At 39.5% G+C, this 26,625-nt stretch overlaps 1 protein-coding gene, 3 long non-coding RNA genes and 9 other non-coding genes across 13 annotated transcripts; 2 read left to right on the top strand and 11 right to left on the bottom strand.

Moving 5' to 3' along the window:
* Positions 1-354: 354 nt before the first annotated feature.
* On the bottom strand, positions 355-426 carry trnac-gca (transfer RNA cysteine (anticodon GCA)). Its single transcript has one exon. It is a non-coding gene; the product is annotated as a tRNA-Cys (tRNA).
* Positions 427-515: 89 nt separating this feature from the next.
* On the bottom strand, positions 516-587 carry trnac-gca (transfer RNA cysteine (anticodon GCA)). The gene has a single exon. It is a non-coding gene; the product is annotated as a tRNA-Cys (tRNA).
* Positions 588-671: 84 nt separating this feature from the next.
* Positions 672-743, bottom strand: trnac-gca (transfer RNA cysteine (anticodon GCA)). Its single transcript has one exon. It is a non-coding gene; the product is annotated as a tRNA-Cys (tRNA).
* A 177-nt stretch (positions 744-920) lies between these two features.
* On the bottom strand, positions 921-992 carry trnac-gca (transfer RNA cysteine (anticodon GCA)). Its single transcript has one exon. It is a non-coding gene; the product is annotated as a tRNA-Cys (tRNA).
* A 24-nt stretch (positions 993-1,016) lies between these two features.
* LOC144014235 (uncharacterized) lies at positions 1,017-2,715 on the top strand. The gene is made up of 3 exons (XR_013282436.1): positions 1,017-1,494; positions 2,199-2,442; positions 2,543-2,715. It is a non-coding gene; the product is annotated as an uncharacterized LOC144014235 (long non-coding RNA).
* Positions 2,707-4,529, bottom strand: LOC144014204 (uncharacterized). Its single transcript, XR_013282429.1, has 2 exons — positions 4,371-4,529; positions 2,707-4,168 (listed from the first exon to the last, which is right to left on the bottom strand). It is a non-coding gene; the product is annotated as an uncharacterized LOC144014204 (long non-coding RNA).
* Positions 4,530-4,631: 102 nt separating this feature from the next.
* Positions 4,632-4,702, bottom strand: trnac-gca (transfer RNA cysteine (anticodon GCA)). The gene has a single exon. It is a non-coding gene; the product is annotated as a tRNA-Cys (tRNA).
* Positions 4,703-4,788: 86 nt separating this feature from the next.
* Positions 4,789-4,860, bottom strand: trnac-gca (transfer RNA cysteine (anticodon GCA)). The gene has a single exon. It is a non-coding gene; the product is annotated as a tRNA-Cys (tRNA).
* A 93-nt stretch (positions 4,861-4,953) lies between these two features.
* trnac-gca (transfer RNA cysteine (anticodon GCA)) lies at positions 4,954-5,025 on the bottom strand. Its single transcript has one exon. It is a non-coding gene; the product is annotated as a tRNA-Cys (tRNA).
* Positions 5,026-5,110: 85 nt separating this feature from the next.
* On the bottom strand, positions 5,111-5,182 carry trnac-gca (transfer RNA cysteine (anticodon GCA)). The gene has a single exon. It is a non-coding gene; the product is annotated as a tRNA-Cys (tRNA).
* A 1,240-nt stretch (positions 5,183-6,422) lies between these two features.
* trnac-gca (transfer RNA cysteine (anticodon GCA)) lies at positions 6,423-6,494 on the bottom strand. Its single transcript has one exon. It is a non-coding gene; the product is annotated as a tRNA-Cys (tRNA).
* Positions 6,495-16,310: 9,816 nt separating this feature from the next.
* best4 (bestrophin 4) lies at positions 16,311-22,289 on the top strand. The gene is made up of 8 exons (XM_077513742.1): positions 16,311-16,468; positions 17,417-17,517; positions 18,908-19,141; positions 19,210-19,364; positions 21,219-21,296; positions 21,374-21,607; positions 21,686-21,840; positions 22,043-22,289. The coding sequence occupies exons 1-8, from the start codon at positions 16,317-16,319 to the stop codon at positions 22,227-22,229; spliced, it is 1,296 nt and encodes a 431-aa protein (XP_077369868.1). The 5' UTR covers positions 16,311-16,316; the 3' UTR covers positions 22,230-22,289.
* Positions 22,290-22,943: 654 nt separating this feature from the next.
* LOC144014605 (uncharacterized) lies at positions 22,944-26,466 on the bottom strand. Its single transcript, XR_013282504.1, has 6 exons — positions 26,341-26,466; positions 25,889-26,011; positions 24,924-24,989; positions 23,748-23,815; positions 23,438-23,475; positions 22,944-23,195 (listed from the first exon to the last, which is right to left on the bottom strand). It is a non-coding gene; the product is annotated as an uncharacterized LOC144014605 (long non-coding RNA).
* Positions 26,467-26,625: the final 159 nt, after the last annotated feature.

Raw genomic sequence — 26,625 nt, 5'->3', positions numbered from 1 at the left:
AAGCTGCTGCCACGGTAAAAACCCATTTATGTCTGATACTACAAAAGAGGGTACCCAGACTCTTGATCTGCAGTCAAATGCTCTACCACTGAGCTACACCCCCGTTCAATAGCATCCTTTTCTGTGTCGGGTATCAGCAAATGTAGCTGCTGCCATGGTAAAATCGCATTGATGTCTGACACTAAAAATAACTGAAAAAGGGTTATCTAGATTTGAACTGGGGACCGCTTGATCTGCAGTCAAATGCTCTACCACTGAGCTACACCCCCATTAGGTGGTATCCTTTTCTGTGTAAGATATCAGCAAATGAAGCTAGTGCCACGGTAAAAACCCACTTATGTCTGATACGACTAAAGGGGGTACCCAGATTTGAACTGGGGACCTCTTGATCTGCAGTCAAATTCTCTACCACTGAGCTACACCCCCATTAGGTGGTATTCTTTTCTGTGTAAGGTATCAGCAAATGAAGCTGCTGCCACGGTAAAAAAAAAAACATTTATGTCTGATACTACAAAAGGGGGTACCCAGATTTGAACTGGGGACCTCTTGATCTGCAGTCAATCGCTCGACCACTGAGCTACACCCCCATTAAGGTGGCATCCTTTTCTGTGTAAGATATCAGCAAATGAAGCTGCTGCCACTAAAAACCCATTTATGTCTGATACGACAAAAGGGGGTAACCAGATTTGAACTGGGGACCTCTTGATCTGCAGTCAAATGCTCTACCACTGAGCTACACCCCCATTAGGTGGTATCCTTTTCTGTGTAAGGTAACAGCAAATGAAGCTGCTGCCACGGTAACCAATTTATGTATAGGTGCGTTTCCATTACCCTCATTAGGTGGTACCCTTTTCTGTGTAAGATATCAGCAAATGAAGCTGCTGCCACGGTAAAAACCCATTTATGTCTAATACGACAAAAGGGGGTACCCAGATTTGAACGGGGAACCTCTTAATCTGCAGTCAAATGCTCTACCACTGAGCTACACCCCCATTAAAGGTACACTCAGTATTATACAGTGGCATCTAGTGGTGAAACAATAAATCATTCGGAAAAAAAACCCAATTGTTTGTGTTAGTAGTATGTAAAAAGATATGTTGTATCGCATAAACGTACTTTTTTTTAAATATAACGGTTAGTCTAGAAATCGCAAATTATCTTACATGTCCGGGCCGCGGCTTCTAGTGTCCGCCATGTTTCGCCGCCATCTTTCTGCTACGGGTGCCGTCAAAAACAAATTTCAGCGCTCCATTTCTTAACGCGTTTTTGGAACGCACTTCCGGTTTGTATGGCGACCGCATTTCCACGAAGAAGAAGAGTTTCCGGTCCCCGAAGAGAGCATTATCAAGCATCACATTTACTTTGGGAATTTATTTTATTTCAGCGCGACAAAACAAGAGTTTATATTGTAGCCGCATTTGCCAGATGGAGAGAAATGAGGAACAGACTAGGTTTGGGACGTGCCGGTGCCTTCGACTGCTTTCTACTTGACCGGTAAGTAAGAGTACATTTGTGTTTACGTTTTGAGAGCGAGAGAAAAAGTATACACTGTACTAATTAATACGATGTTCGTACCTTTGTTTTACGATCACTGTAGCTGTTGATTAGCAACTCCGCACCACTCGAACGATTTCGTTATGTAGCTACTTGCTTTGAAAAAAAAAAAAAGATTCCCGCTGGCACGTTATATTTAGAGTAAATGCGCAAGTTATTGTGTAATGTAATGTAACTGTGATTTCGGAGGTATATTTGCCCATAACTTCAATGGAGAATCTAAAGCATACTGTATTAGTGGAGGAGTTGAAAATTATTTTCGTTGTGGTTGGTGAAAATAGTGTTCTCGAAATTAATTTTCGGCAGGGAATAACTTTCTGGACTTAAATGCTGGCTGTACCGTAAGCACTGCTAGAGTCTGAACTCTCTCACTCAAGTGTGTACTGGTCCATTGTGTAATTGGGTGCACAAGAATTTACAGGCTGCCACGTTTTCCACGGAAATTCGACAAGCAAGCAGCCTTTGCATATTCTATGCAGTATGCAGTCAAGTTACTTTTATCTAGCTAATACAATGTTTTGGGCCCAAAAACTAAAGATCTTACCTCTATTTTGGGGGCTTTGTTGGAAAGTTGGTGACATATAGTAGTATCATCAATTATTCTATTTTATTTTATAATTGTGTTTTTGTTTGTGTCACACTAGATCAACAGCCAAACTTGAGGGGTTCCAGAACCATATTCTGATGTATACAAGCATTTATGCACCGTTTAAATACATCACCGACCTGCAAGAAAAAAAAATATCAAGGGGAGAGTCAGCAGCCATATTGGAATGCCCCGAATGAGGACACTTGAATGGAGGACCCCAGAAGGCTTCGGTGTTGTACCACCAGTATCTCCACCTACCATATCTGAGCTGCAACAAACTGAAGTCAGCCGACGTCTTGGTATGTCATTTACATATGGACGGCATTGCACACTACATTAACTTTTTGTGTGAAGCAATACGGAATGGTCACATGTACAAGCACCACTTGTTTTACACAGGACCTGCTGACCAGGTGTCTGAAGCCATGGAGTGACTCCTCCCTCACTTTCCTCAGCAAGCCTTTGAAGAATATGATATCATCGTTGGTGGGAACATGCCCTCACTCCATAACATGTACTTGTGCAGTCAAGGAGCATGTCAAACTTAATAAAACCAGCAAACATTGAAGTGACTTCATTTTTACTGCAGTCTGTTCACACAATCAATGGACAAGCCTTCCTTGATTTTGCCCCAATAACATCATAGAGTAGGCGAAAAGTAGTGTTACAGATCATACTGTGTTCGGGAGAGTTTGAGGAATGTTGCAATGTTAATGGGGGACAATGTCAGCACACACACACACAAAAAAAAAAAAAAACATCATGGTATTGAGGTAATCAGATATTTTAGCTGTGTACAACACATACTTGCTCTGTAACACTACTTTTGGCCCAAACCTGTATGTCTATTTTCCATATTTTGAAATGCACAGCGTATTGGTAAATTTCTGGATCAACTGCAATTCATGTCGCTCATTATATTATAACAGCATTTTTTTTTTTTTAGTTAATATGTTCATTTCATGTAGACTTTTATTTTACTTTATTTTATTTATTCATTTTCATGTACTGTACCTTACATTCATTGGCCAATGAAGAATTGCTTGTCATTGCAAGCATTTATAATAATTCTCCAGGCTTTTGATGTTTTACATTTCTAGTCATGTAAAATAGTGTTAGGTTAGGTGTCGAATGAACACTGCATGTTGACGCCAAAGGAAATAGTATTTTTTAGTTATTCAAAATGTACAAATTAACACACAACAATATACAAGTTATACAAACTACAACAACAAGTGTCAGACATGGACTAATTATATGCCAGGTAAAAAACCTTTGTATTGTCCTCGAGGATCTGGGAAAGTGTCACTTATTTGCCACAAGTCACCAAGGTGCTGCAGTCTGGGATCCAGGTACAGGAAATCATGGTGGTGCTGATGTGTCAGCAATGTGTCAAAAAGTATTTCTTGGTGTCAGTCTATCAGCTGGACTTGGATATCTTCATGTTCCTCCATGGTCATTTCCTGTACGAGTCTCTGCAAGAAGGTAACAATTGTATGTCAGATGAGGTACCAAACAATGAACTGAAAGTCACTGAGCCAATGAAGTACATTATTATATGAGCAAGACTATTTGTGAAAGCCATGTAAATTCCTGCACATCGAAGTACAAGGAAGCTGTTGTATCTTCAATCAAAACTAATTAAGTTGCTTAGTGATATTTATTAGGTAAAATTGTTCAACATGGTGACAAATCGATATCTGAGTAAAGGGTTTCAAATGTTTTTGTAAGCAGCACTTTTCTGAGTGGTTAGTAGCAACAAGACACGGGGGGAATTACGAGTCTGAGTTGCAGGTGTGTAGTTCAGTTAACACCATTATTTTTGTACGATATACTAAACATATCAGCAAACGATGTAATCTAAATACCACATATTCCAAGCAAAGGTATGTTTTGAGCCATTCACATGCATGCTCGAATGGAATTATTTTTCCATGATGACATAATTGTACGTTACGAGACACCGCGTTCACTTCCGCGTTCTCTTCCTCGTCTCCCTCGCCCTCTTTGAGATGGTCCACATGTCTATAAAACATATAACATAACTGTGTGTTCTCTGTTGCATAGTTTAGTTGCACTAACAAATATGAACATAGATAGCCATTATCATTAGCTGACGTACAGTATTTCCTAACAATGCCGACAAAAATATTAATTCTGAAAAAAATGACTAAATCACAAATATTAGGGGTCTGTACAGTATGTCTAACAAATGCAATTCACTTACGTCATCACTCGAGGGATACCAGAAGTTGTTTGCGTTCTGTTCCGGTGAAATTGGTGGTAGGCTGTTGAAGTAGGGTCTCTCTGAGACGCCGTAGTTCGTGTGCTTAAAATCATTGCATTATCTTGTTTGACCGATAGATGGCGGTCGTGAGCTACACACTGGGGCTTTAAGGTGGTATCCTTTTCTGTGTAAGGTATCAGCAAATGAAGCTGCTGCCATGGTAAAATCGCATTGATGTCTGACACTAAAAATAACTGAAAAAGCAGGTACCCAGTTTTGAACTGGGGACCTCTTGATCTGCAGTCAAATGCTCTACCACTGAGCTACACCACTATTAGTTGGTGCCCTTTTCTGTGTAAGATATCAGCAAATGAAGCTGCTGCCACGGTAAAAAAACATTTATGTCTGATACTACAAAAGGGGGTATCCAGATTTGAACTGGGGACCTCTTGATCTGCAGTCAAATGCTCTACCACCGAGCTACACCCCCATTAGGTGGGATCCTTTTCTGTGTAAGATATCAGCAAATGAAGCTGCTGTCACTAAAATCGCATTGATGTCTGACACTAAAAATAACTGAAAAAGGGGATACCCAGATTTGAACTGGGGACCTCCTGATCTGCAGTGAAATGCTCTACCACTGAGCTACACCCCCATTAGGTGGTATCCTTTTCTGTGTAAGATATCAACAAATGAAGCTGTTGCCACGGTAAAAACCCATTTATGTCTGATACGACTAAAGGGGGTACCCAGATTTGAACTGGGGACCTCTTGATCTGCAGTCAAATGCTCTACCACTGAGTTACACCCCTGTTAGATAGCATCCTTTTCTGTGTAAGATATCAGCAAATGAAGCTGCTGCCATGGTAAAAATCCATTTATGTCTGATACTACAAAAGGGGGTACCCAGATTTGAACTGGGGATCTCTTGATCTGCGGTCAAATGCTCTACTACTGAACTACACCCCGATTAGATCGCATCCTTTTTTGTGTAAGGTATCAGCAAATGAAGCTGCTGCCACGGTAAAAACCCATTTATGTCTGATCCTACAAAAAGGGGTAACCAGGTTTGAACTGGGGACCTCTTGATCTGCAGTCAAATGCTCTACCACTGAGTTACACCCCTGTTAGATAGCATCCTTTTCTGTGTAAGATATCAGCAAATGAAGCTGCTGCCATGGTAAAAATCCATTTATGTCTGATACTACAAAAGGGGGTACCCAGATTTGAACTGGGGATCTCTTGATCTGCGGTCAAATGCTCTACTACTGAACTACACCCCGATTAGATCGCATCCTTTTCTGTGTAAGATATCTGCAAATGAAGCTGCTGCCACGGTAAAAACCCATTTATGTCTGATGCTACAAAAGGGGGTACCCAACTTTGAACTGGGGACCTCTTGATCTGCGGTCAAGTGCTCTACCCCTGAGCTACACCCTCATTCCATAGCGTCCTTTTCTGTGTAAGGTATCAGCAAATGAAGCTGCTGCCAGTATAATACCGCTGTGATGTCTGACACTACAAATAACTAAGAAAGGGGGTACCCAGATTTGAACTGGGGATCTCTTAATCTGCAGTCAAATGCTCTACCATTGAGTTACACCCGCTTACTTCATCACTTTTTCTGTCTCATGCATCAGTTAAAAAAAGTGAGCTCACAGCTCAAACAACATTAAAAGTGGGTACACACATTTGAACTTGTGACCTCTTGATCTGCACTCAAATGCTCTACCATCAAGCTACACCCCCACGGCGCAGTTCCCTTTTTTGTGTCAGGTATCAGCAAATGAAGCTGCTGCCACGGAAAAAAACGATTGATGTCTGACACTTAAAAATAACCGGAAAAGGTGAGTACCCAGATTAGAACTAGGGACCTCTTGATCAGTGGTCAAATGCTGTACCACTGACCTACACCCCCATTAGGTAACATACTTTTCTGGTAAGATATAAGCAAATGAAGTTGCTGCCATTTTTTTTTTATATTAAAAAAAATATATAAAAATAAATAAATAAATAAAAACTCTGATAGCCGACATTACAAAGAACTGAAAAAGGGGGTACCAAGATTTGAACTGGGGACCTCTTGAGCTGCAGTCAAATGCTCTACCACTGAGCTACAACCCCGTTTGACTCTTGGTGGTAATCTTTTTTTCTTCCTAAGAACACACCTTCCTCCTTCGACCAACAGTAGCCCAGTTTCCACTAGCACCCTGTAGGTCAACAGCATCAATGGTGGGTGTTGTAAACCTGGGCCCCGACCGATCCGTTATGGAAGTCATATATTTGATTTAGATGTTTGGTTTGGAAGTTTTACATTGGATGCCCTTCCTGACACAACCATCTGTATTTATCCGGGTTTGGGACTGGCACAAGAAGGCAGTGGCTTGTGGCTCCTCGCGGCTACGTTCACAAGTAATAACAGTAATTTTTTTTAAATTGTTGTGGTTTTTGAAGCCACGTGAAAAAATGGGGAATGGGGCATATGCCACGGAGGAGTCAGGACTGTTTTTGCACATCAGTTTGGTTTGGTTTGCGACATGTGGGCTGCGTCAAAATACTTTTGCTTCCGACTTTGTGCCCCTCGGTTGCGCGTTCGCAACCCGGACCGGCACCAAACTGATGTGCAAAATCACATCCCGCCTCTTCCGTGGCATATACCCCATACGTGGTTTTCAAATACATTAACTGTAATTTATCAATTACTTACCCAATAGTGATAAACTATGCTACTTCCCAACTGTGTGCTATTTCAGATTACATCACCATCATCATACGAACACAGCTTCATTGTAAACAACGAAGCTGTGTTTGTATGTCTCGGTAGGATATGGATACAAACAGGGATTAAAAATAAAAGAGTTACTCTTGCTGGTTTGATTGCTGTTAATTTTGCCTGCCGGCTCTCCCCACCTTAGATAACAAGCTCTAAATCCACAAAATTGTTTTCTTTAGGTTAAGAATGCCGCAAGTCGATTTCATAATATCACATTAAAAGACGACTGTTTCTCCTAAAATGTCTCCCTTGATTTGATTGCCTGGGAAAAAAAAAAAACAGTACAAACCTCACCCTCTTCACTCACACCTTGCCTGGAGAGATATCATTAGTATGTATTTACACACAGGGATTTTTTTTTTACAATTTTTCATGAGAGCCTTTATAATAATAACCAGAGAGAGCGTAACAAACATGAGCAATGCCAAGCTCCAGGCGAGGGGGGATAACAACATGTGGGAAGAACTAAATTATCATTTCAATTTTGCTCTTATCCGTTCCTCTCCTGCTTCCCGAAATTACTCTCACAGCGAGCATAGCAAGAAAGGTTGTGTACAGGTGGGGTGGTATAGGTAGGTAAATTGGTTAAGTTTGGTTGGATTGGAGGTTTGTAGGCAGGTGAAGTATAGGGACGAATGCATGGAGGGATTAAACTAAATTGTTTGTACACAAATTTCAATTTAGTAGCGTAAGAAAGCGTGTAGGCGGGCAGCTAGATAGAGATACCAATTTATTCACAGCTACGGTGACAAGGTCGGACCGTGTCAGTGATAACCGTTTTTAAAGTGATTCTCAAACACATTGCACACGCTGTCTATGCTTTTCTATGAACTGTGAATGGACTGCATTGCAGAGGATGTCCACTCTGCCCTTGCCTTTAATGGCATTGGAGCTTGATAGACTTGCAGCCACATACAGTACGCAATAATGCGCCCCATGGATCACCGCTGGACCGCCCCACCCCCTTCTCTCGCCCTCTCTCGCTTTCTGTCTGGCTTTCTCTCCTCATGTGTGTTGTAAGGTCATCACTGTGACATCACTGGGGGTTCATTGCATTAAAAAGTACCAATAAACCTTGAGGAGGTGTGATTTAAAAGTAAAATATACCCAGTTATCCCACACATCACTGCCAACTTCTTCAAACCCGTAGAAAACGACAGTAGACATATTATGCAGTAGCAATAATATCTCAACTACCAATGAGACACAATGACAGTAAATCTGAAATATTTATGAATTTTAGTGGTGCCTTGAGATCCGAGTTATTTTCTTTATGTGACCACATTCATAGCTCAAAACACTTGTAGCATAAATAATCGTTTCTAATTGAAATGAATAAAAATGCTGTTAATCTGTTTCAACATACCCTCCAAGGAAAATAATAGGGGTGGGAATCTTTGACTTAACAATTCAATTCGATTCCAATTATTGGGTCTGCGATTCAATTAAAAATCTATTTTCGATTCAAAATGATTTGATTGCCAATGACTTCTGCTTCAATTTATGGATGAGCAAAGAATCGTCATGACCTCCTCCAGTCTGACTCGCTAATGCTAATTTGTGCGCTACTCGCTGCACTTTTGTCACTCAAAAGAACGGCTGTTCATACAAAACGCTTTAGGAATGTATGCAGAGAATCATCTTAACATTTCTCACCGGTATATGCTCTTCCTACTATGCAAAAAAAGCAACTTTTATTAGCATAACTTGATCGTGACTTTTTCCTTCTACTCTCTAACGTGGCTGTAATTTAACTGTGTATCAGAAGATGTGGAACCACACTGCCCCTAAGTGGCCAAATCAGGTACAACATGAACATGAAACACTACGATAAAATAATTTCTAAAAAATCGATTTTGAGTTGCTTGACAGTTTTTGTTCACATATTCGTTGCTTATTAGAGGATTCTAAAGATAAACAATTGATGCATCTCAAAAGCGTGTCAATGCATGTTTTCAATTGTATGTTAGCTTTAAACTAGCTAGGCTATATATCTACAGCATGGACATTCAATACTGTAAGAATATTGACAACCTCTTTGAAAGTGAATAATATCTTATAAATATTCATGTTAAAACCATTTATCTTTCCCATGGCCTATGAATTGTAAACTCAAGCAGAAATGGGGCACTGGTAAGGACAGCGTGAGCGCAGATAAGACATAATTATTGAGCTGAGAAGGCTCATTAAAATAAAAATTAAAATAAAAAGAAGTATTTGAAGAGATAAGGATTTATTAGGGAATAGGTGAGACAAAAAGGTAGTAACATAAGATGGGCCATTGAGGAGACATAAAATGAGTGTCCTATAATCCTTACGTTTATGTTTTTGTTGTTTTGTAGTGTACAGATCACACCTATTCAATGCACGGGGATTTGATATAATAGAAAGCACATAAAAAACATTTACAACCCCTTCCACTCACTTTAAACACATTTAAATGTATTAAAACACGTTTTAAATGCACAGATTGCAGAAGAGAGGCGAGGCCGTGAGCATTTCGGTAAACAAGCAAATCGTGGTAAGCAAGCAAAATGTCATTTGGCCCAGGTGGATTCCTATCTGCTCGGCGTTATGACATTTGAGTCGCTGTATGGGAATAACGTTGCCTTCAGCAAATACACAAAGCAAAAGTCACACAAAAACATTCTCATGCTTTCAGTCGCCTCGCACATACTGATCTTCCACAGCCACATTTTTAACACCATCTCATTATTCTCCAGATATCCATATTTGTTTTGTTTGAATATGATTATGAAACACGTAGGCAAGTGCTGCATGTACGCGGGTGTCCTGCTAATAAATCTTATCCGCATACGCAAATATGACAAATAGTAAATGATGTATCAAGCCTAAGTAGTTACAGTGGATGTAGTTACAGTGGATACAGTCTACACACCCCTGTTCAAATGCCAGTTTTTTGTTTGTTTGTTTTTTTAGCAGAAGCCTGAAGGCTCAGCCTTGGTTTTAATGGTTTTAATCAGACCATATGCAAAATACAAACACAACACTCTGCTCATCACCAAAAGAACACCACACATACAGTGAAGCACGGGCACGGCAGCATCACGCTTTGGGGCTGTTTTTATTCAGCTCCAATTCGAGCCTGAGGCAAGGTAGAACTTGAAATTAGGAACAGTTCAAATTAGCAGTCAACGTTTTTGTTTGTTTGTTTGTTTGTTTTTTGTTTTTTTTCCTGTAGTGTTTAACTGTTTTCTTTTAGTGTTTAAGTCGTTTTATTTGGTAGTTATTAAATTTTTAGCTCCAGTATTTCCTTATGTGGGAGCCACAGTGAGAGGGATGGCTGGTCTTTATCCCTCTCACTGTGGGCGAACTCCTCCTGGGTGCCTTTTCCTTACAGAGTACTTCTGTGCCCCGCCGTTGTGGTTTTCATGTGTCTGTTGTGTTTTGGATGTGTCTGTGGGTACGATCATAGGGATGTGTGGGGGAGGGGTGGCTTTTTCTATTTGTTGTATTATGGATGTTCAGCACTTTGAGTTGCATTTTGAATATATGAAAGGTGCTATATAAATAAAGTTTGATTGATTGATTGATTGATTGATTGATTGATTGATTGATTGATTGATTGATTGATTGATTGATTGATTGATTGATTGATTGATTGATTGATTGATTGATTGATTGATTGAAAAACCATCAGGCTTCTGTTGGAAAGCAACAAATGTTAGAAAAATTCTGGGAATTCTGGGAGTTCTTCAGGGATGATTTAAATTGTAGCAAATGTGTGCTGACACTCATTCCCACATATGTTATTGAGATTCTTTATTCTTACTTATTATTATACCATTTTATTCTCCTCACTTTTTTGCCGTTAGCAGCTAATGCTTAGCTAATGCTAAGCTAATGCTAATTTAGCATGCTACCTTACCATGCTAAGCTAATGCTGATGCTAAGCTAATGCTAAGCTAATATCAAATTAGCATGCTAAGGTAATGCTAAGCTTTAAACAACACAATTATCGTCTTATCGGTCATCAACATCGGCGCTATCTAAATTATTGGTTTAGCGGTATTTGTTGAAAATAGCATTATCGTGCATCCCTAATAAAAACATATTTCTAAATGCACTAAATACACAACATATAATAATATAACTACTACTACTACTACTACTACTATTACTAGTAATTATTACTAGTTATGTAATTAATAGTAATGTTAACATAATTTAGCCTTCAATTTCCTTCATAGGCATTCAACTTAGCATTCAGCTATTAGCATTCGGCTCTTAGCATTCAGCTTTCAGCATTCCCTCGCAATTTCTCCAGAAATTGCACTTAATCTAGTTTAATATGAGTTTGAATGTTTGAATTTCTGGACATAGTCATATCCCATTATAAAAAAAAATTGTGCACAATTGTGAGAGCACATTATTTTTTTATTTTATTTTTATTTTTTTTAATCAAATGCAATTGTGTTGTGTCACATTAATGGTGGATTTAAAAAAAGATTCACATTGGTCTATTTTTTTTTTTATATATATATATATCATATATATATATATATATCACAAAACCCAACATTTGAACAGAGCTGTGTAGATTTAGATCCACTGAATCCAATTTGAGGAACTTATAGACTCTTATAGGAATATGACAAATGGCAAAACAAAGAAGTAAGGATCTAAGGGAAAATCCTTTACAAAAAGCTAGAATATATTTTCCTCCCAGTTGACAGTTAGTGTAGCTGTCACCATTTGTAGCACATGAGTGACATCTAGTGTTTAACATGGTTCTATCCCCAAATCCACAGGGGGGAAAAAAAAAACAACCCTTTGCAAATATCCATCCAACCATTTCTAATGCACTTATTAGGTGGAGATGAAGGAGCCTATCCCAGCTGACTTTTTGTAGGAGGCGGAGTGCACCCTGGTCTGGTGGCCTACAATTTGCAGACATTCACCAGCAACAGTCACACACACACCGATGGACAATTTCAAAATGAAAATATTCCACATACATGAATTTTAAAGATGCATTAAAAACTCATTATAAGTCAAAACAACTGGGACATGCGCGCATTCATTTTTGAACTGTGATCAGGTCTAATCCACACGTCAGCCTCGAGCTCCCCCATGCAGCAACAACACGCTAAACTCTTTCCCGACGAGCACATCTGACTAAGATGCTCCGAAATGACTTGAAGCAAGCTTTAGTGAAAGAGAGAAGATAAAAGCAAGAGGGAGGGGATCCTTTCGGGCTTTTGTCAAAATGGGGACTTTGAAGTAGAAATGGAATTTGAAGGGAAGGTGGGTAGGCTTTCGTACAGAACTCTATTTTTACGACTACTTCAAAAATGAATTGTTGACAAAGCTGGAGCCAAAATGTCTTCAATAAAATATCAGCTTAAATAATAACAATAATAATAATAATAATAATTATTATTATTATTATTATTATTATTATTATATAAATTAAGGATATCAGGCGATTCAAATTTTAAATCATAATTAATTGCATGACTTCAATAGTTAACTCACAATTAACCACAAATTTTATATCTAACTGTTCTAACTGTACAATAAAATATTTTTATTAGTTTATTTTTTTAAAGGATAGTTCCCTTCCCGTAAAAGTGGGAAATTATGTTAAACTAATAGAAACATGGCTACATCTTTTAGTCCTTGATACAGTAATTTCATTATCATTCATAAAATTTAGTTAAAATTAAAACAATGTACTGTACTGTAAAACAATGAGTGTGATGTAGATTTGTGTTGCGGTCATTGTTCAATTCACACATTTTTCGAGGGCTGGAGTCCTGCAGGTTTTAGCTGTTTTCGTCCTCCAACGCACCTGAATCATATAATCAGCTCATCAGCAAGCTTTTCTGACAACGATTCTGATCTTTAGAATCAGGTTGTGTTCTAAAACAGGCTTCCCTGCCCTGGTCCTCGAGTGCCGGAGTCTTGCAGGTTTTAGCTGTTTTTGTCCTCCAACACTCCTGATTCTAAAGATCAGGGTTGTTGTCAGCAAAGTTTGCTGATAAGCTGATTATATTAATCAGGTGTGTTGGAAGAGGGAAACCTCTAAAAGAGTCTTCCCTGATCCTGGTCCTCGAGGGCCGGAATCCTGCAGGTTTTAGCTGTTTTCGTCCTCCAACACACATTGTCAGCAAAGCTTGATGATGAATTGATACTTTGAATCAGGTGTGTTGGAAGTGGGAAACCTCTAAAACAGGCTTCCCTGATCCTGGTCCTCGAGGGCTGGAGTCCTGCAGGTTTTAGCTGTTTTTGTCCTCCAACACTCCCTGATTCTAAAGATGTAGGATCATTGTCAGCAAAGCTTGCTGATTAGCTGATTACATGAATCAGGTGTGTTGGATCCTGATCCTGGTCCTCGAGGGCCGGAGTCCTGCAGGTTTTAGCTGTTTTCGTCCTCCAACACTCCTGATTCTAAAGATCAGGATCGTTGTCAGCAAAGCTTGCTGATGAGCTGATTTCATGAAGCAGGTGTGTTGGAAGAGGGAAACCTCTAAAAGAGGCTTCCCTGATCCTGGTCCCCTAGGGCCGGAGTCCTGCAGGTTTTAGCTGTTTTCGCCCTCCAACACTCCCTGATTCTAAAGATTAGGATCATTGTCACCAAAGCTTGCTGATTAGCTGATTACATGAATCAGGTGTGTTGGAACAGGGAAAACTGTAAAACAGACTTCCCTGATCTTTGGCCCCGAGGGACGGAGTCCTGCAGGTTTTAGCTGTTTTCATCCTCCAACATCGTTGAGGGCCACCGTCCTGTGCGTTTTACAAGTTTCACCCCTCCAACACACCTGAATCCAATTATCAAGGTCGTTATCAGTTTTCTGCATAGCTTGCTGATGAACTGATCCTTTGAATCAATAGTTAACCTGGAATTGGTGAAAAAAGAGAAGTTGGCTGTCAATGGCGTGACGTCCAAAAGTAACATGAGGTGTCTTCATAAAAACAAAGCACGGATGATTTACAACAGAACTGAGTGTGGCCATGTGAAAAACAAACAAATGAGCAAGAAGCGAGCGATGGGACCTGGCGTTCTTGTTTGCGCTGCTCTTATCTCACCGATAGACACTGTGACAAATCATTCCAAAACACAATCTATAGCAATGTGCAATGGGATTGTCTACAGCGGTGGCATATATGAGGACACCGCCTTCAAAAAAAATTCAAGATTTTATTCAATATCTCAATGAACATAAGAGCAATTTCCAAACTTTTGACAAAATGTTATCTGCAGAATATGCACTTAACTCACAACATGAAAGGTTGTAGATTACCAAATCTTCAGTTTAATCAAATTCATTAAGACAGAAAAGACAACATCTCGTATTTTCTTTGACCTCCATGACTTTTATGGATAGCAACATGTTTGCTTGGCCTGGAATTAACAAGTTGTCAGTCGATTTCTCGCATGCTTATTTGCCCAAAATGTACTTTAGTAAATTTTAATTTAAAACATTTTTTTATTTTGGGCGGCACGGTGATCTAGTGGTTAGCACGTCCGCCTCCCAGTTCTGAGGACTCGGGTTCGAGTCCTTCCTGGGTGTGCTTGTGAGTGTGGATGGTTGTTCGTCTCTGTGTGCCCTGTGATTGGCTGGCGACCAGTTCAGGGTGTCACATAGAAAAGCTTAATTTTGACAGGAAACCAAAGGTGTTCTTACAAACCTGTTGGGGTGTACTCATTTAATGTCGAGCAGTTAGCGCTGTAAAATAAGTTTCATATGGAATTGCATGCTATTATCTAAATTTGACCAGTCCGATGCAAACTTAAATGTGCAATTTTTTTGTTTTATGTTTTAATGTTCCGATCAAGATTGTATATGGGGACCCCAACCCCCGCATTATCAACAAGTGAAAAATGTGGACTACCCTGAATCGGTTCCTGGCAGAAACATTTTGAAAATTGTATTTATATATTTAATTTCAGTGACTATCCAGATAGTGTATGTATATGTATATATATCCTCCTGACTACCAGGAAAAAAATATTGTCCAATCATGTATATTTTGATATTCCCCAATCTTTGTGAAGTAACTGGAATACTGCACAAGAAATTTTTGAAAAACAAAAAAAGTTTTTATTTTTAAGCTATGATGTGTACTGTCCACTACAGAGGACATTTTTTTACAACTTAAATGCTAGGCTTAAATACAGTTAAAATAATTCAAACAATACTTTAATGTGTTCTTAAGAGTCTTATAGAAAACATGCTAACAACATTTAAAGCCTAAATTTTTTTAAAAAATTAAAAAAAAAGTTTTCCTCTTCCCTAAAAAGTTCTTGCACTGAGGGACGCCATTTTCTTTTATGACGCAATCAAAGGTAGCAAAACCCCACCCCTGCATATTTGGTATCATTGGAAAGCTCTATTGAGCACAAAAGGAGTTAATTCAATCTTATGCACTGGGTGGGAGATATTCAGGTTTAAAACGTCCACTACAGAGGACAAATTTGAATTGCTGGTAGTCAGGAGGATATACATATATATATATATATATATATATATATATTAGCTCATCTCCCTCCTCAGAGGTCTGAAATAGTCCGCCACTGTCCTTTTCTGATGAGATCACTAATAGGATTTTCATTTTTATTTGAGAGAACTACCTCGTGTGCAGTTAAAACAACCAATTTGTATTATTTCGCCAATATTGTTCAATGTTTTCCAATAAAACAAGATTGGAACGCTGAAGATATATGCGGCTTGTAATGAAAAAAATCGGCACTGGCAATTAATCAGGATCGGCAGGTCACACTTATTAAAAGATCGGCGAATGGCGATTGGTGCACCCCTAATATATATCATAATCTTGTCATCCATATCCATACATATAATAATAAGCGTTCATTCCATTCATCATCATTTAATTTATGTTGCCTTGCTATAACTGGCAGCAAACGGCACATTTTATGAACTTGGTGTCATGGAAGGAGCAGCGATAAGGTTGATTTGTGTGGAAGTTGTCTTTGGCACGACGTTCCCAGCTCATCCATTACACAAAAAAGGGTGCGTTGTGACAAGCGGACACACACGGGAGGCTTTAAATCGGCAGCCAGAGAAGCAAAAAGCCTCTTCTCTTCAGCGTCATCGTCTCCTTCACAGGTGTACCTCCGATCGTGGATGTGTTAAATTAACTAGTCCTCAGTTTTTTATATTGAGCCCCATCCTGTTTTTACAAGCATGACTGTGTCATACACGCTTGAGGTGGCCAACGTGAGGTTTGGAGGCTTCTCCAAACTCTTGTTCAGGTGGAAGGGCAGCATCTACAAGCTGCTCTACAAGGAATTTCTACTCTTCTCTGGCGTCTACGTCTTCTTCAGTGCGCTTTACAGGTGGGCCACATCTTCATATTGCCGGGTTGTGTATATATTTATATTTTTGTAATTCTGTAATTGTGTTCTTTACCGTTATTTTTGACCAAATATCACGATGATGCCACATTGGAGTATTACAGATATCCTAAGCTTAATATCACTTGTAAATTATCATTTGACAAACATCATGATAATAATGGGATTGTTGACAAATATCACGATATATCGCATGTAGAATTATTATTGGTGTATTGGTTGACAAATATCATTGTAATATTGTATTATGGTTAGAGCTGTCAAACAATTAAATTTTTAATCAGATTAATCACATCAGTTTTAATTAATCATGATTAATCGCTTAATTAAAAAGGCTTTTGATCAAAATATTTTTTGCCCGCCAAATTTGAAGAGCACCTGTTGTATGTCAGCTAAAGTATCATCTGTGGTCAAAATTAATAGTGTGATTAATCTGTGTTAATACATAATTAATGTGATTTTTTTTTGTGGTTAATTAATTGGTTAATGCTTTAACTTTGACAGTAGCAAATATGATCTAATTGGTGCCAAATATGTGATATTGGTTGATTGTTATATAGTTGTTGTACTTAAAAAAAAAAAAAGGACTCAAAACTTTCATTTTTTAACAAGCTTTTCCTGGTTGATATTTTCTTCTTTTTTTTTACTCTGGTTTTTAATTGACTGTTTTTTTTGTTTTTGTTTTTTTGTTTTTTTTATTTACTGTGTGCTTCCATTGTTTTTATTGTTGCCTGTACTGTGTACTTGTACTGTGTACTTTATTATATTATTATTATTATTATTATTATTATTATTATTATTATTATTATTATTATTATTATTATTATTATTATTAGCAGTAGTAGCAGTCATAGTAGTAGTAGTAGTAGTATCAGTTTATCATTTATTGATATTTGACTTTGGCTTGTTTTATTGTTTTTGAACACGTAGGTTGATGCTGACACCAAAGCAGCAGGATGTTTTTGAACGTATCGCGCTTTACTGTGACCAATTCACCAACACCAACTTCATCCCTGTCCTCTTTGTACTCGGTAGGTATAGTTTGTTAGGGCGAGGTGGGGTGGGGGTGATAAAATACTGACACTATTCAGTGGTTCTTAACCCCAGAGGTTCAGTGGAGGTCAAGACACACCTGACTCAAATGATTTGTGATGATACGCGCCGACGTGTGATTTCTTTCATATTGTAATCCCTTCATACTATGTTGAGACAAAATGAAAGTGGTCCAACGAATATGTGCAACATGAATTAAAATGTGTCATGGAACACGGTTCAATTCTGGGGCCTCTGCTGTTTTCATTGGATCTGCTGCCCCTGGGTTGCATCTTAAGAAAACAGTGGTGGTTGTTTTAAAGTGCTCTATAAATATGGAGTTGAGTGATGGAAGTCTGCATGATTTGCAATGCCAGGTTGAGCAATTCAATCCAACACAAATAGCTACCTAGCAAAACTAAAACAACACTATTTGTTTTAAAGGAGAAGTCAACACCCCAATTTTGTTTTGACAATATGTTCTATGCAGCCACACTAGTCTAAATATGGTATTCTGGTTAATGCCTCAGTGGAATATGAGTTAAGCAGCAAAATCCAGCAGTTTTTGTCCATCTCTGGGGCGGCCATTTTGCCACTTGCTGTCGACTGAAGATGACATCACAGTGTCTCAGGTAACAACCAATCATAGCTCAGCTTCAGAAAACAGGTGCGCTGTGATTGGTCGTTGCTTGAGCCCTGAGCAACTGTGATGTCATCTTCACTCGAGAGCAAGTGGCAAAATGGCCGTCCCCTGAGATGGATAAAAATGGCTGGATTTTGCTTCATAACTCATATTCCACAAATGTAATATTCATTAGAATGCCATGTTGAGACTAGTGAGGTCACATATAGCTCTTTATTGTCAAGAAATGTTTAAGGTTGATTTGCACTTTAACGGGATACTTGAGTCATTGTGACATTTTCAGCAGTGAAAAGTTAATATTTTGTCCAGACTTAATGTGATAACTTCATTATATTTCATGTACAATTAATACCTTTAAAACTCATTTTTCCATTTGCTGTCGACTGAAGATGACGTCATCAGTGTTGAGGAAGTAGGTAACGACCAATCATGGCTCGCCTATTTTCCGGATTTGGTCAGTAAACTGAGTCATGATTGGTCGCTACCTACTTCCTCAACACTGATGATGTCATCTTCAGTCGACAGCAAATGGAAAAATAAGTTTTTAAAGGTATTAATTGTACCTGAAAAATAATGACATTATCACATTAATTATAGACAAAATATTAACTTTTTACTGCTCAAAATGTCTCAATGAGTCAAGTATCCCTTTAATTAAACAGGGTGGGACAAAATAGTATTATGATGTATCGTTTTTGCTCAAAGTACAGTATCGTCTTGGTATCAAATTATCTTTACATTTCCAGGCTTTTACGTGACGCTGGCGTTTAACCGTTGGTGGGGTCAATACACCAGCTTCCCGCTGCCCGACAACCTGATGATGGTGGTCTCCGGGAACGTCCACGGGGCCGACGAGAGGGGTCGCCTGCTGCGGCGCACTCTCATGCGATATGCGAACCTGTCGTCAGTGTTGATCCTTCGCTCCATCAGCACCAGAGTGCACAAGCGATTCCCCACGCTGGAGCACGTGGTGGAGGCTGGTAGGTGTCGGCAAAACGTTTCTTTACATCTAAAAAATAATAATAATCTTGCTCATGTTTGCCTTCAGGCTTCATGACATCACACGAGTTGAAGATTTTGGAGTCATTGCACTCGGACTTCAACAAGTATTGGATGCCGCTGACCTGGTTCGCCAACCTGGCATCCAAAGCGAGAGAGGAGGCCCGCGTGAGGGACGACATCGCTTTGAGGCTCCTCATGGATGTGAATAAACTTGAATTTCACCTCCGCATGAAACGATACGATATCAAACATATCCCGTATTCATATTTTGTTGAACGGGTGCATGATCTTGGCAAGCGAAGTTCTCTGCAATCATTGCATTCCAGTATTGTGATATTACAGTATCGGTATCATCAGCCAAGTACCATATTGTTATCGTTGGCTAAGTATCATGATACAGCATCAAAATATTATCAGTACAGTTGGGCAGTACTGTATCGTGATATCCGTATAATTTGAAAAATAGGAATATCAGTATACTTTAGGGCTGGGTATTGCCGCCAACCTCACGATACGATACGTATCACGATACAGGGGCCATGATACGATACGTATTGCGATACATATGTATCCCACATAAGACACATTTTATTTTATTTTTTATTTTTTTAAACGAAATATAGGAAAATTGGTACATTAAGACACGTGCCATGTTAAGTTTATAAGTAAATAAATGTTGATATTCTTCCTCTGCTTTAATTTTTCTTAGCAAGACACAGTGTCCAATCACTGGTGATATATTGTTGCATTATTTGAAGGCAATTAACTTCAAAGACGCTACTGGTTTTTATTTTTTAGGTGCAATGCAAGCTGCAAAGGCAAACGTTAACTGCCTATTTAAAGTTAATGAGCAATATCGATTCTGACACCTGCGTATCGATACGTGTATTGTAATGAGGCCCGCAACGATATATTGCCGTATCGATTTTTTGAGCACACCCCTAGTATACTTGGTCAAATATCATGATGATATTGTGATATTTAGTATCATGAGCTGTCACTTTGGCAAAATATCACACATATCATGGTATCGATATTGTTGGTCGAATATCATAAAAACAACCTATTATGATGAAAAAGTATTGTTAACCAAATATCAGGACTTATTTACTGTTGGATAGCGATCATGATACGGTAGGTGTCATTGAACAACAGTTTTATGAGTGGTATCTTTGGCAAAACGTCCTAAATATCATATATTATTGCTATCCTTGGCAAAATATATTTTCGCATCATTGATACCATTGTCAAAATATAATAATGAACATATCTCGAATAGGGTATTATCAATACACGATCATGATGGCAATGGCATATTGTTGATATTATAATATTGGTATTCTTGGCCAAATATCATAATACCGTAATGTGATGTTAGCGGTCCCGTATCCCACTGAGGGGCGAACGTTTGTGACGCTAGCGAATGTTGCCTTCACATCAGGATTCATTCAAGTTCCTCAAATGTTTGCTAAACGTTCACCTAATGAGCTTTCTTGCCTCAAGGAAATTTCGAACATGTTTGCGATATTGATAATATCGATACTATATTAGCCAGGGTATTTGTCCAACACCAATTTTATCACAATGCTTTATCATCATGATAGGTTACTGTCATGAATATTCAACCAACCAACATCACAACGACATTGTGGCATTTTGTCAAAGATACGGTACCGTATTTGTGACATTTTGCCAAAGAGACATCTCATGATGCCATATTGTCCAAACCAACAATAACGTGGTGTGATATATGTAGCCTATCACGGTACTTAGTCAACAATAATAAAACATGAAGTGAAAAAAAAAAAAATTACACTTGCCAGTTAATAGTCTTTCGAAATTTTCTTGTGAGAAGAAAGAGCATTAACATTCTAGGCAACCATTAGCTAGTTTGCTAACAGTTAGCCTAGTTAGCTTAACTTGAACGAGCCTTGACTGGCGCACGCATTACGGGCTTTACCAAATGAATTGATGGAAGGATTTTATCATTATACTACCTATGTGATGATATAATTCTTCGTTCCCTTGAGAAGTCATGTATGGATGTCATTGCAGGAGCTAAATAACTACAGAGCCAAATGTAGTCTTTTGTTCCACTATGACTGGATCAGCATCCCTCTGGTGTACACTCAGGTGGGACGACCACACCTCCTCCTTCCATTGCCTTTTTTTTTTTTTTTTGGCTGCCACTCAACTATCTCTTTAAACAGGTGGTGACCTTAGCGGTCTACTCCTTCTTCGCCTTGTGCGTCGTCGGCCGCCAGTTCCTGAACCCGGACAAAGGCTACAAGGACCACAAGTTTGACTTGTACGTGCCCGTCTTCACGCTACTGCAGTTCTTCTTCTATGCCGGATGGCTGAAGGTGGGAGAACTGATCATCAACCCGTTCGGCGAGGACGACGACGACTTCGAGACCAACCATCTGATTGACAGAAACATACAGGTGCTTGCATTCAATTCTGCTTTGTTTTTTGTTGTTTTTTTTAAGATGCTACAGTGCTGACATTGTGTCTTTATTAAGGTGTCCATGCTGGCTGTGGATGACATGTACCAGAATCTGGCACCCTTGGAAAAAGACAAGCACTGGGCCCAAAGACATTTCTCCATCCCTTACACCGTGTCTACTGCAGCAGATCGCCTCAGACCAACTTTCAAAGGCTCCACCTTTGATATGAGGTCTGTCACTTCCTCATAATCTATTATGCGTTGGCCATGTTTGGCAAAATATCAAGATGTCATATCCTTGGCCAAATATGACAATATTGACATAATCGGACTCAGACAAATTAATGCATTGCTAGCCAAATACCATCTATTTGTATACTGTCCAAAATATGTGTGATATCCTGTGTTCAAAATGGATTTGTCATATTTGCAGGATGAGCTTGGAGGATCTCGAGCTGGAGCAGCCTGCTGACACTTTCACACTGCAGGTCCCCTCGCTGGAGGAGCACAAAAACGGCCTCCTGCGGGGTTGCAGCCTTCCTTCACTGACGGATGTGTCGACACGTTTGATGGAGGATGTCAATGAGGATGAGAGCCCTCTTGCGGAAGAAAAGGACTAGAACACATGCAGTAGAACACGGAAAACCCATTTGCGACACCTGAAAATTCTAAATCAGTCATTCAGCAGAGTTTGATTATTAAACCTTTACAGGAAATGTTAAAGGCGCAGTCTGCTGGTTTCACTCAGGAAAATGCACTTTTTAAATACAGGATTTAAACAAATTCTCAATTTACAAATCTGGGCTTTTCTTCACGTGTGGTGGTGATTTTGTCTTAAAGCCCCACCGCCTGTATTTTGCGTTTGTTTTGTAAACAGCGGGACGTTTCTGTGGAAAGACAGTGTTCACACCCCCCAGCCAATCGCAGAGCAGGGGGTGGCGTGCCGCTAACGGTTTAGGACAAAATCAAAGATTAACATAAACCCAGCTAGCTGTGTAGACTGAAAGTTAATGTGTACATCCTGTATTTAAAAAGTGCATTTTCCTGAGTAAAACCGGCATACTGGGCCTTTAATGTACCCTTTGAAGACAGTCATTTCAGGTCACTTTTCCCCCACAATCAAGGGTACCAGTTTAATTGCATTTTTATTTTACACAAAACTGTACATAGTGTGGCACTGATGTGTATTCATGTCAGACAAAACCCCTTATTGGTTCAAAGGAATTAAAATTCTCATATTTTAAGTACAACTGATGACATTCAGACAGCTCTCAGCCAGTTAAAAGGATCAAATTCAGAATTCATGAGGGACAAAAATAGGCTCAAACAACAAATAGCGAGAAAGCAATGTCAGTTTATTGCAAAAACAGACAATTTGCCACTCACAATGTCATTATTTCTTCCCAATAATTTGCCATATTTCCAGGTTTTCCTATTTGAACACTAGCAGCGTTTTAAAAAAGAAATAAACATCCACTCCTACATCACAAGAAAATAAACCGACAGGTTAAGACTCCAATGCACAATCCTCGTCACCTCTGTATAGGAGAAATTGAGTCGCTGGTCGTCGCCAGGAGCCCGAATCACTAAAAATGAAAAACAAACATTTAACACGGACAAGTGCAGCTCAGAATCACATTTCAAGACGTTAGCAATGTTCCAGGGCTGTAGTCGAGTTCAGGTAAACTGGATTTTACACAAACCTGTGCCAGCCCTGATTTTTTTTTTCTCCCAGTTTGAAGATTCCACAGCAGAGAGGGTGTTCTCTGGCATGGCAGTATGCAACTGGGGTTTTATCCTTAACCAAATAAAAAAAATAATCACACACCTGAAAGCAAGTCTCCAGTCATCAGGAGCCCAAAATCACTAGAAAGGGGAAAAAAATAAAAAAATAAAATATAAAGACAATGAAGCATGTCTCACATTTGCATTTGAAGGCATTATCAAATGTTTCAGGGCTTTAGTCAGGTTCTGGTAAATGGGATGCTACGCAAACCTGTGCCAGTCCTGATATTTTTTTTCTCCCAACACAAAAAGAATCCACAGCAGAGAAAAGGTAGTCTCTGGCATGGAAGTGACGATTTGGGATTTACATTTGTTTTTTTAAAGAAAAAAACAACAACAACAAAAACAAACACCTGCAGTCATTCTTTACTCGTCATATGGCATCCCCTGCCCACAGCCAATCAACTGCACCGATGTACCACTGGAGACAAAGGAGAAGCAAATTATACAAGCACGCCCACCAAAGTTAACTTGCGACTGCAAATTGTTGTGCTCAGGATTTTTGAAGTTCACCATGGTGTTTAGTCTGCATGATGTGTTAGAAAGACATCAGCGCACACATGACAGGCATGGGCCAGTATCAGCTGAGAATATGCTAACTAAAATATTGTAGCTACTTTTGCAATTACAGCTCTAACACCGGGTTTACACCGGATGCGGTTGCGGTGCGGTTGCGGTGTGTTCCGGCGACGCAAGCAATTAGATTCCATTCATTCGAATGGTGCAGTTTACACCGCTTGCGTGTGCGTTGCGTGTCGACTGCGTCTCAGCTGCGGCGTGCCGCAGCCCTTCCGCAAGGATAGACCTATTTTCTATTTTTGCCGGACGCCGCAGCGGTAGGCCTCCGGCAAATGGCAAGCTAGCACAAAACACATCGAGCGGGACAGGAAGACTGACGCAGTTTCAAAATAAATTTCAGGTTACCTTTCAAGATAAAACACTCGGCAGCTCCTATTTCGCAAGCATGCTAGCAAAATGTGATGTGGGCGTAGACGGGCCTGGAGTTAACGTGCGAGGTGCTCATTCACGGTTTACACACCAGCGAACATGGACGAGGAAAGGTTTATATTGGAGGTAGAAAGCCACAAAATAATAAAACTCCACCTCTCTTTCTGCTTCTCTGTTGAGCACAGACCTTCTGTGTGTTTGTCGTTGTTTTTAATGCCACATGATCGCGCGCGGTCACGCGAGACACGGCGGGAAGTGGTCGGCGACGGAGCTGCCGGACCGCAGCTGTGCGGAGCCGGTGTGGATTGGCCAAAAAATTGGCCAAGACGCACCGCACCGCACACGCAACCGGTGCAAACCCGGGGTTAGATGTCATTTTTAAATGCTTCCATGAATGTTCCATTGAACACTCCACAGGCGTATTACTATCACATTTTTTTTCTCAAAATAAAATGAAAATGTCATACAACCGTAAATGTATTTTATTCTCAAAAAAAAAAAAAAAAATACACTACCTTGAAACCATGCAGTAGCTGGCCAATGCCTAAATACATAATGAATCAATGCAATATACAACTCACTTTCAGTTATCATGGAGACATTGGAGAGTCACAGCTGATATCACCACTGCCATCAGCCGCAACATGCTGCAAGACAAATTCATCATTAATTGAAACCACTCACTTTGATAGCACCTGACAGACCAGCAAAGTGTTGGGGGCGCAATAGTGGTGCTTAATTAATAGGCATTACACTAGGGGTGTTTTAAAAAAATAAAATAAAAAATAAAAAATCGATTCTGCAATATATTCGATATTACATCGCGCAATTCTCGAATCGATTCAATAGGCGGCCAAATCGATTTTTAAATATCCATTTTTGATGGAAAAATATTTACCAAAACATCTTAGGGTTCACATCTTAAGCATGGAAAAAATGTTATATTAATGGAACATTAAGCCGCAATGTTTTATTTTAATGCTGTTCAAACATGAAACAGATTACAACTTGCATAAAACTGAAGTTTCACATAAATACATTTTCATACAAATCTTACACTGTACAAGTTTACTGATTAGTATTTTCTAAATTCAAATAAAAAATAAAAAATCACAACAATGGATTTATAAATTCGTATCGGGATTAATCGGTACCAAATCGAATCGTGATACAAATCGAATCATGAGGTACTAAGCAATTCACACCCCTATACAGTACGTATGTACGGCCCAGAACTAGGCCCGTTCCGAGTAAGAGTACGGACGGGCCACTCTCGGGCCGCGCTCTGCAGCCAGCAAATTTAGCCGCAGCAGGTTCCAAAACAGAACGTTGCTGAGCTTAAGACATGCGGAGACTTTCTCTTCCAGCACTGTAACACTGAGCCAGACACATCAGCCTGGGCAGCTGACTGTGTGCTGGTTGATCGGTATTTTAGCATCCAACTTGAGCCTAATACTTTCCTACTATCCTTTTTATTATATTTTTGCGGGCCATCACTAGACTAGTTTTAACTATTTACTCTAGCCTACACGACAATGTCATTTACCTTAGTGTAAGAACACAAAGATGCTTGCTTGTTTTTTTGTTTCATCCCATGGCCACAACCTAGTTTGTCAATTTCACCCAGCGTCTACAGTTCTGCCTTCTTTCCAACAAGGGGCCTTCATCTCTGAAACCAAAGTTGAAAAACAAAGCAGGTCAAAATATGATGATCAACCACTAAAGTCCGCCACATCGACCGAAGGACCCCAATGTTTTAAGACGCTTTAATTATTCGTAAGTAACATTATAGGTTTAATGTGCTTTAACCGCACAAAACAGAACCCACTGAATAATTAGCTTTAGCCTTCATTAGCTTTAGGTGTGTACTCGCTTGCATCGTGGCGACCACGTGCGAGAATTTCCATCAAAGTTAAAAATCCTGATTCAAACGGCATATTGCTACACTTTTTGATGACAAAACTGCAGCACAAAAAACGTAATGTATTAAATTCCTACCAAGATGAGCTGCATGATGATACATGCACAGCGCTGCACAGGATCAAGCGAGAAAGAAAGAAAGAAAGAGCGGAAGTCATGTGCCCCATGATATACGGCCGATCGCTGTGCATTGTGGGAAAGGTAGGATGGCCTAAAATAGCGACGAAATAATTTTTACATCTGCAATTGGCTGGCAACCAGTCCAGGGTGTCCCCCGCCTACTGCCCAGAGCCAGCTGAGATAGGCACCAGCACCCCCCCGCGACCCTTGTGAGGAATAAGCGGTCAAGAAAATGGATGGATG

This window comes from Festucalex cinctus, chromosome 1 (genome assembly GCF_051991245.1).
Source record: "Festucalex cinctus isolate MCC-2025b chromosome 1, RoL_Fcin_1.0, whole genome shotgun sequence".
Classification (NCBI taxonomy): Eukaryota; Metazoa; Chordata; class Actinopteri; order Syngnathiformes; family Syngnathidae; genus Festucalex; species Festucalex cinctus.
Note: the sequence above shows the minus strand (reverse complement) of the source record. Positions and strands in the feature narration are given on the sequence as shown.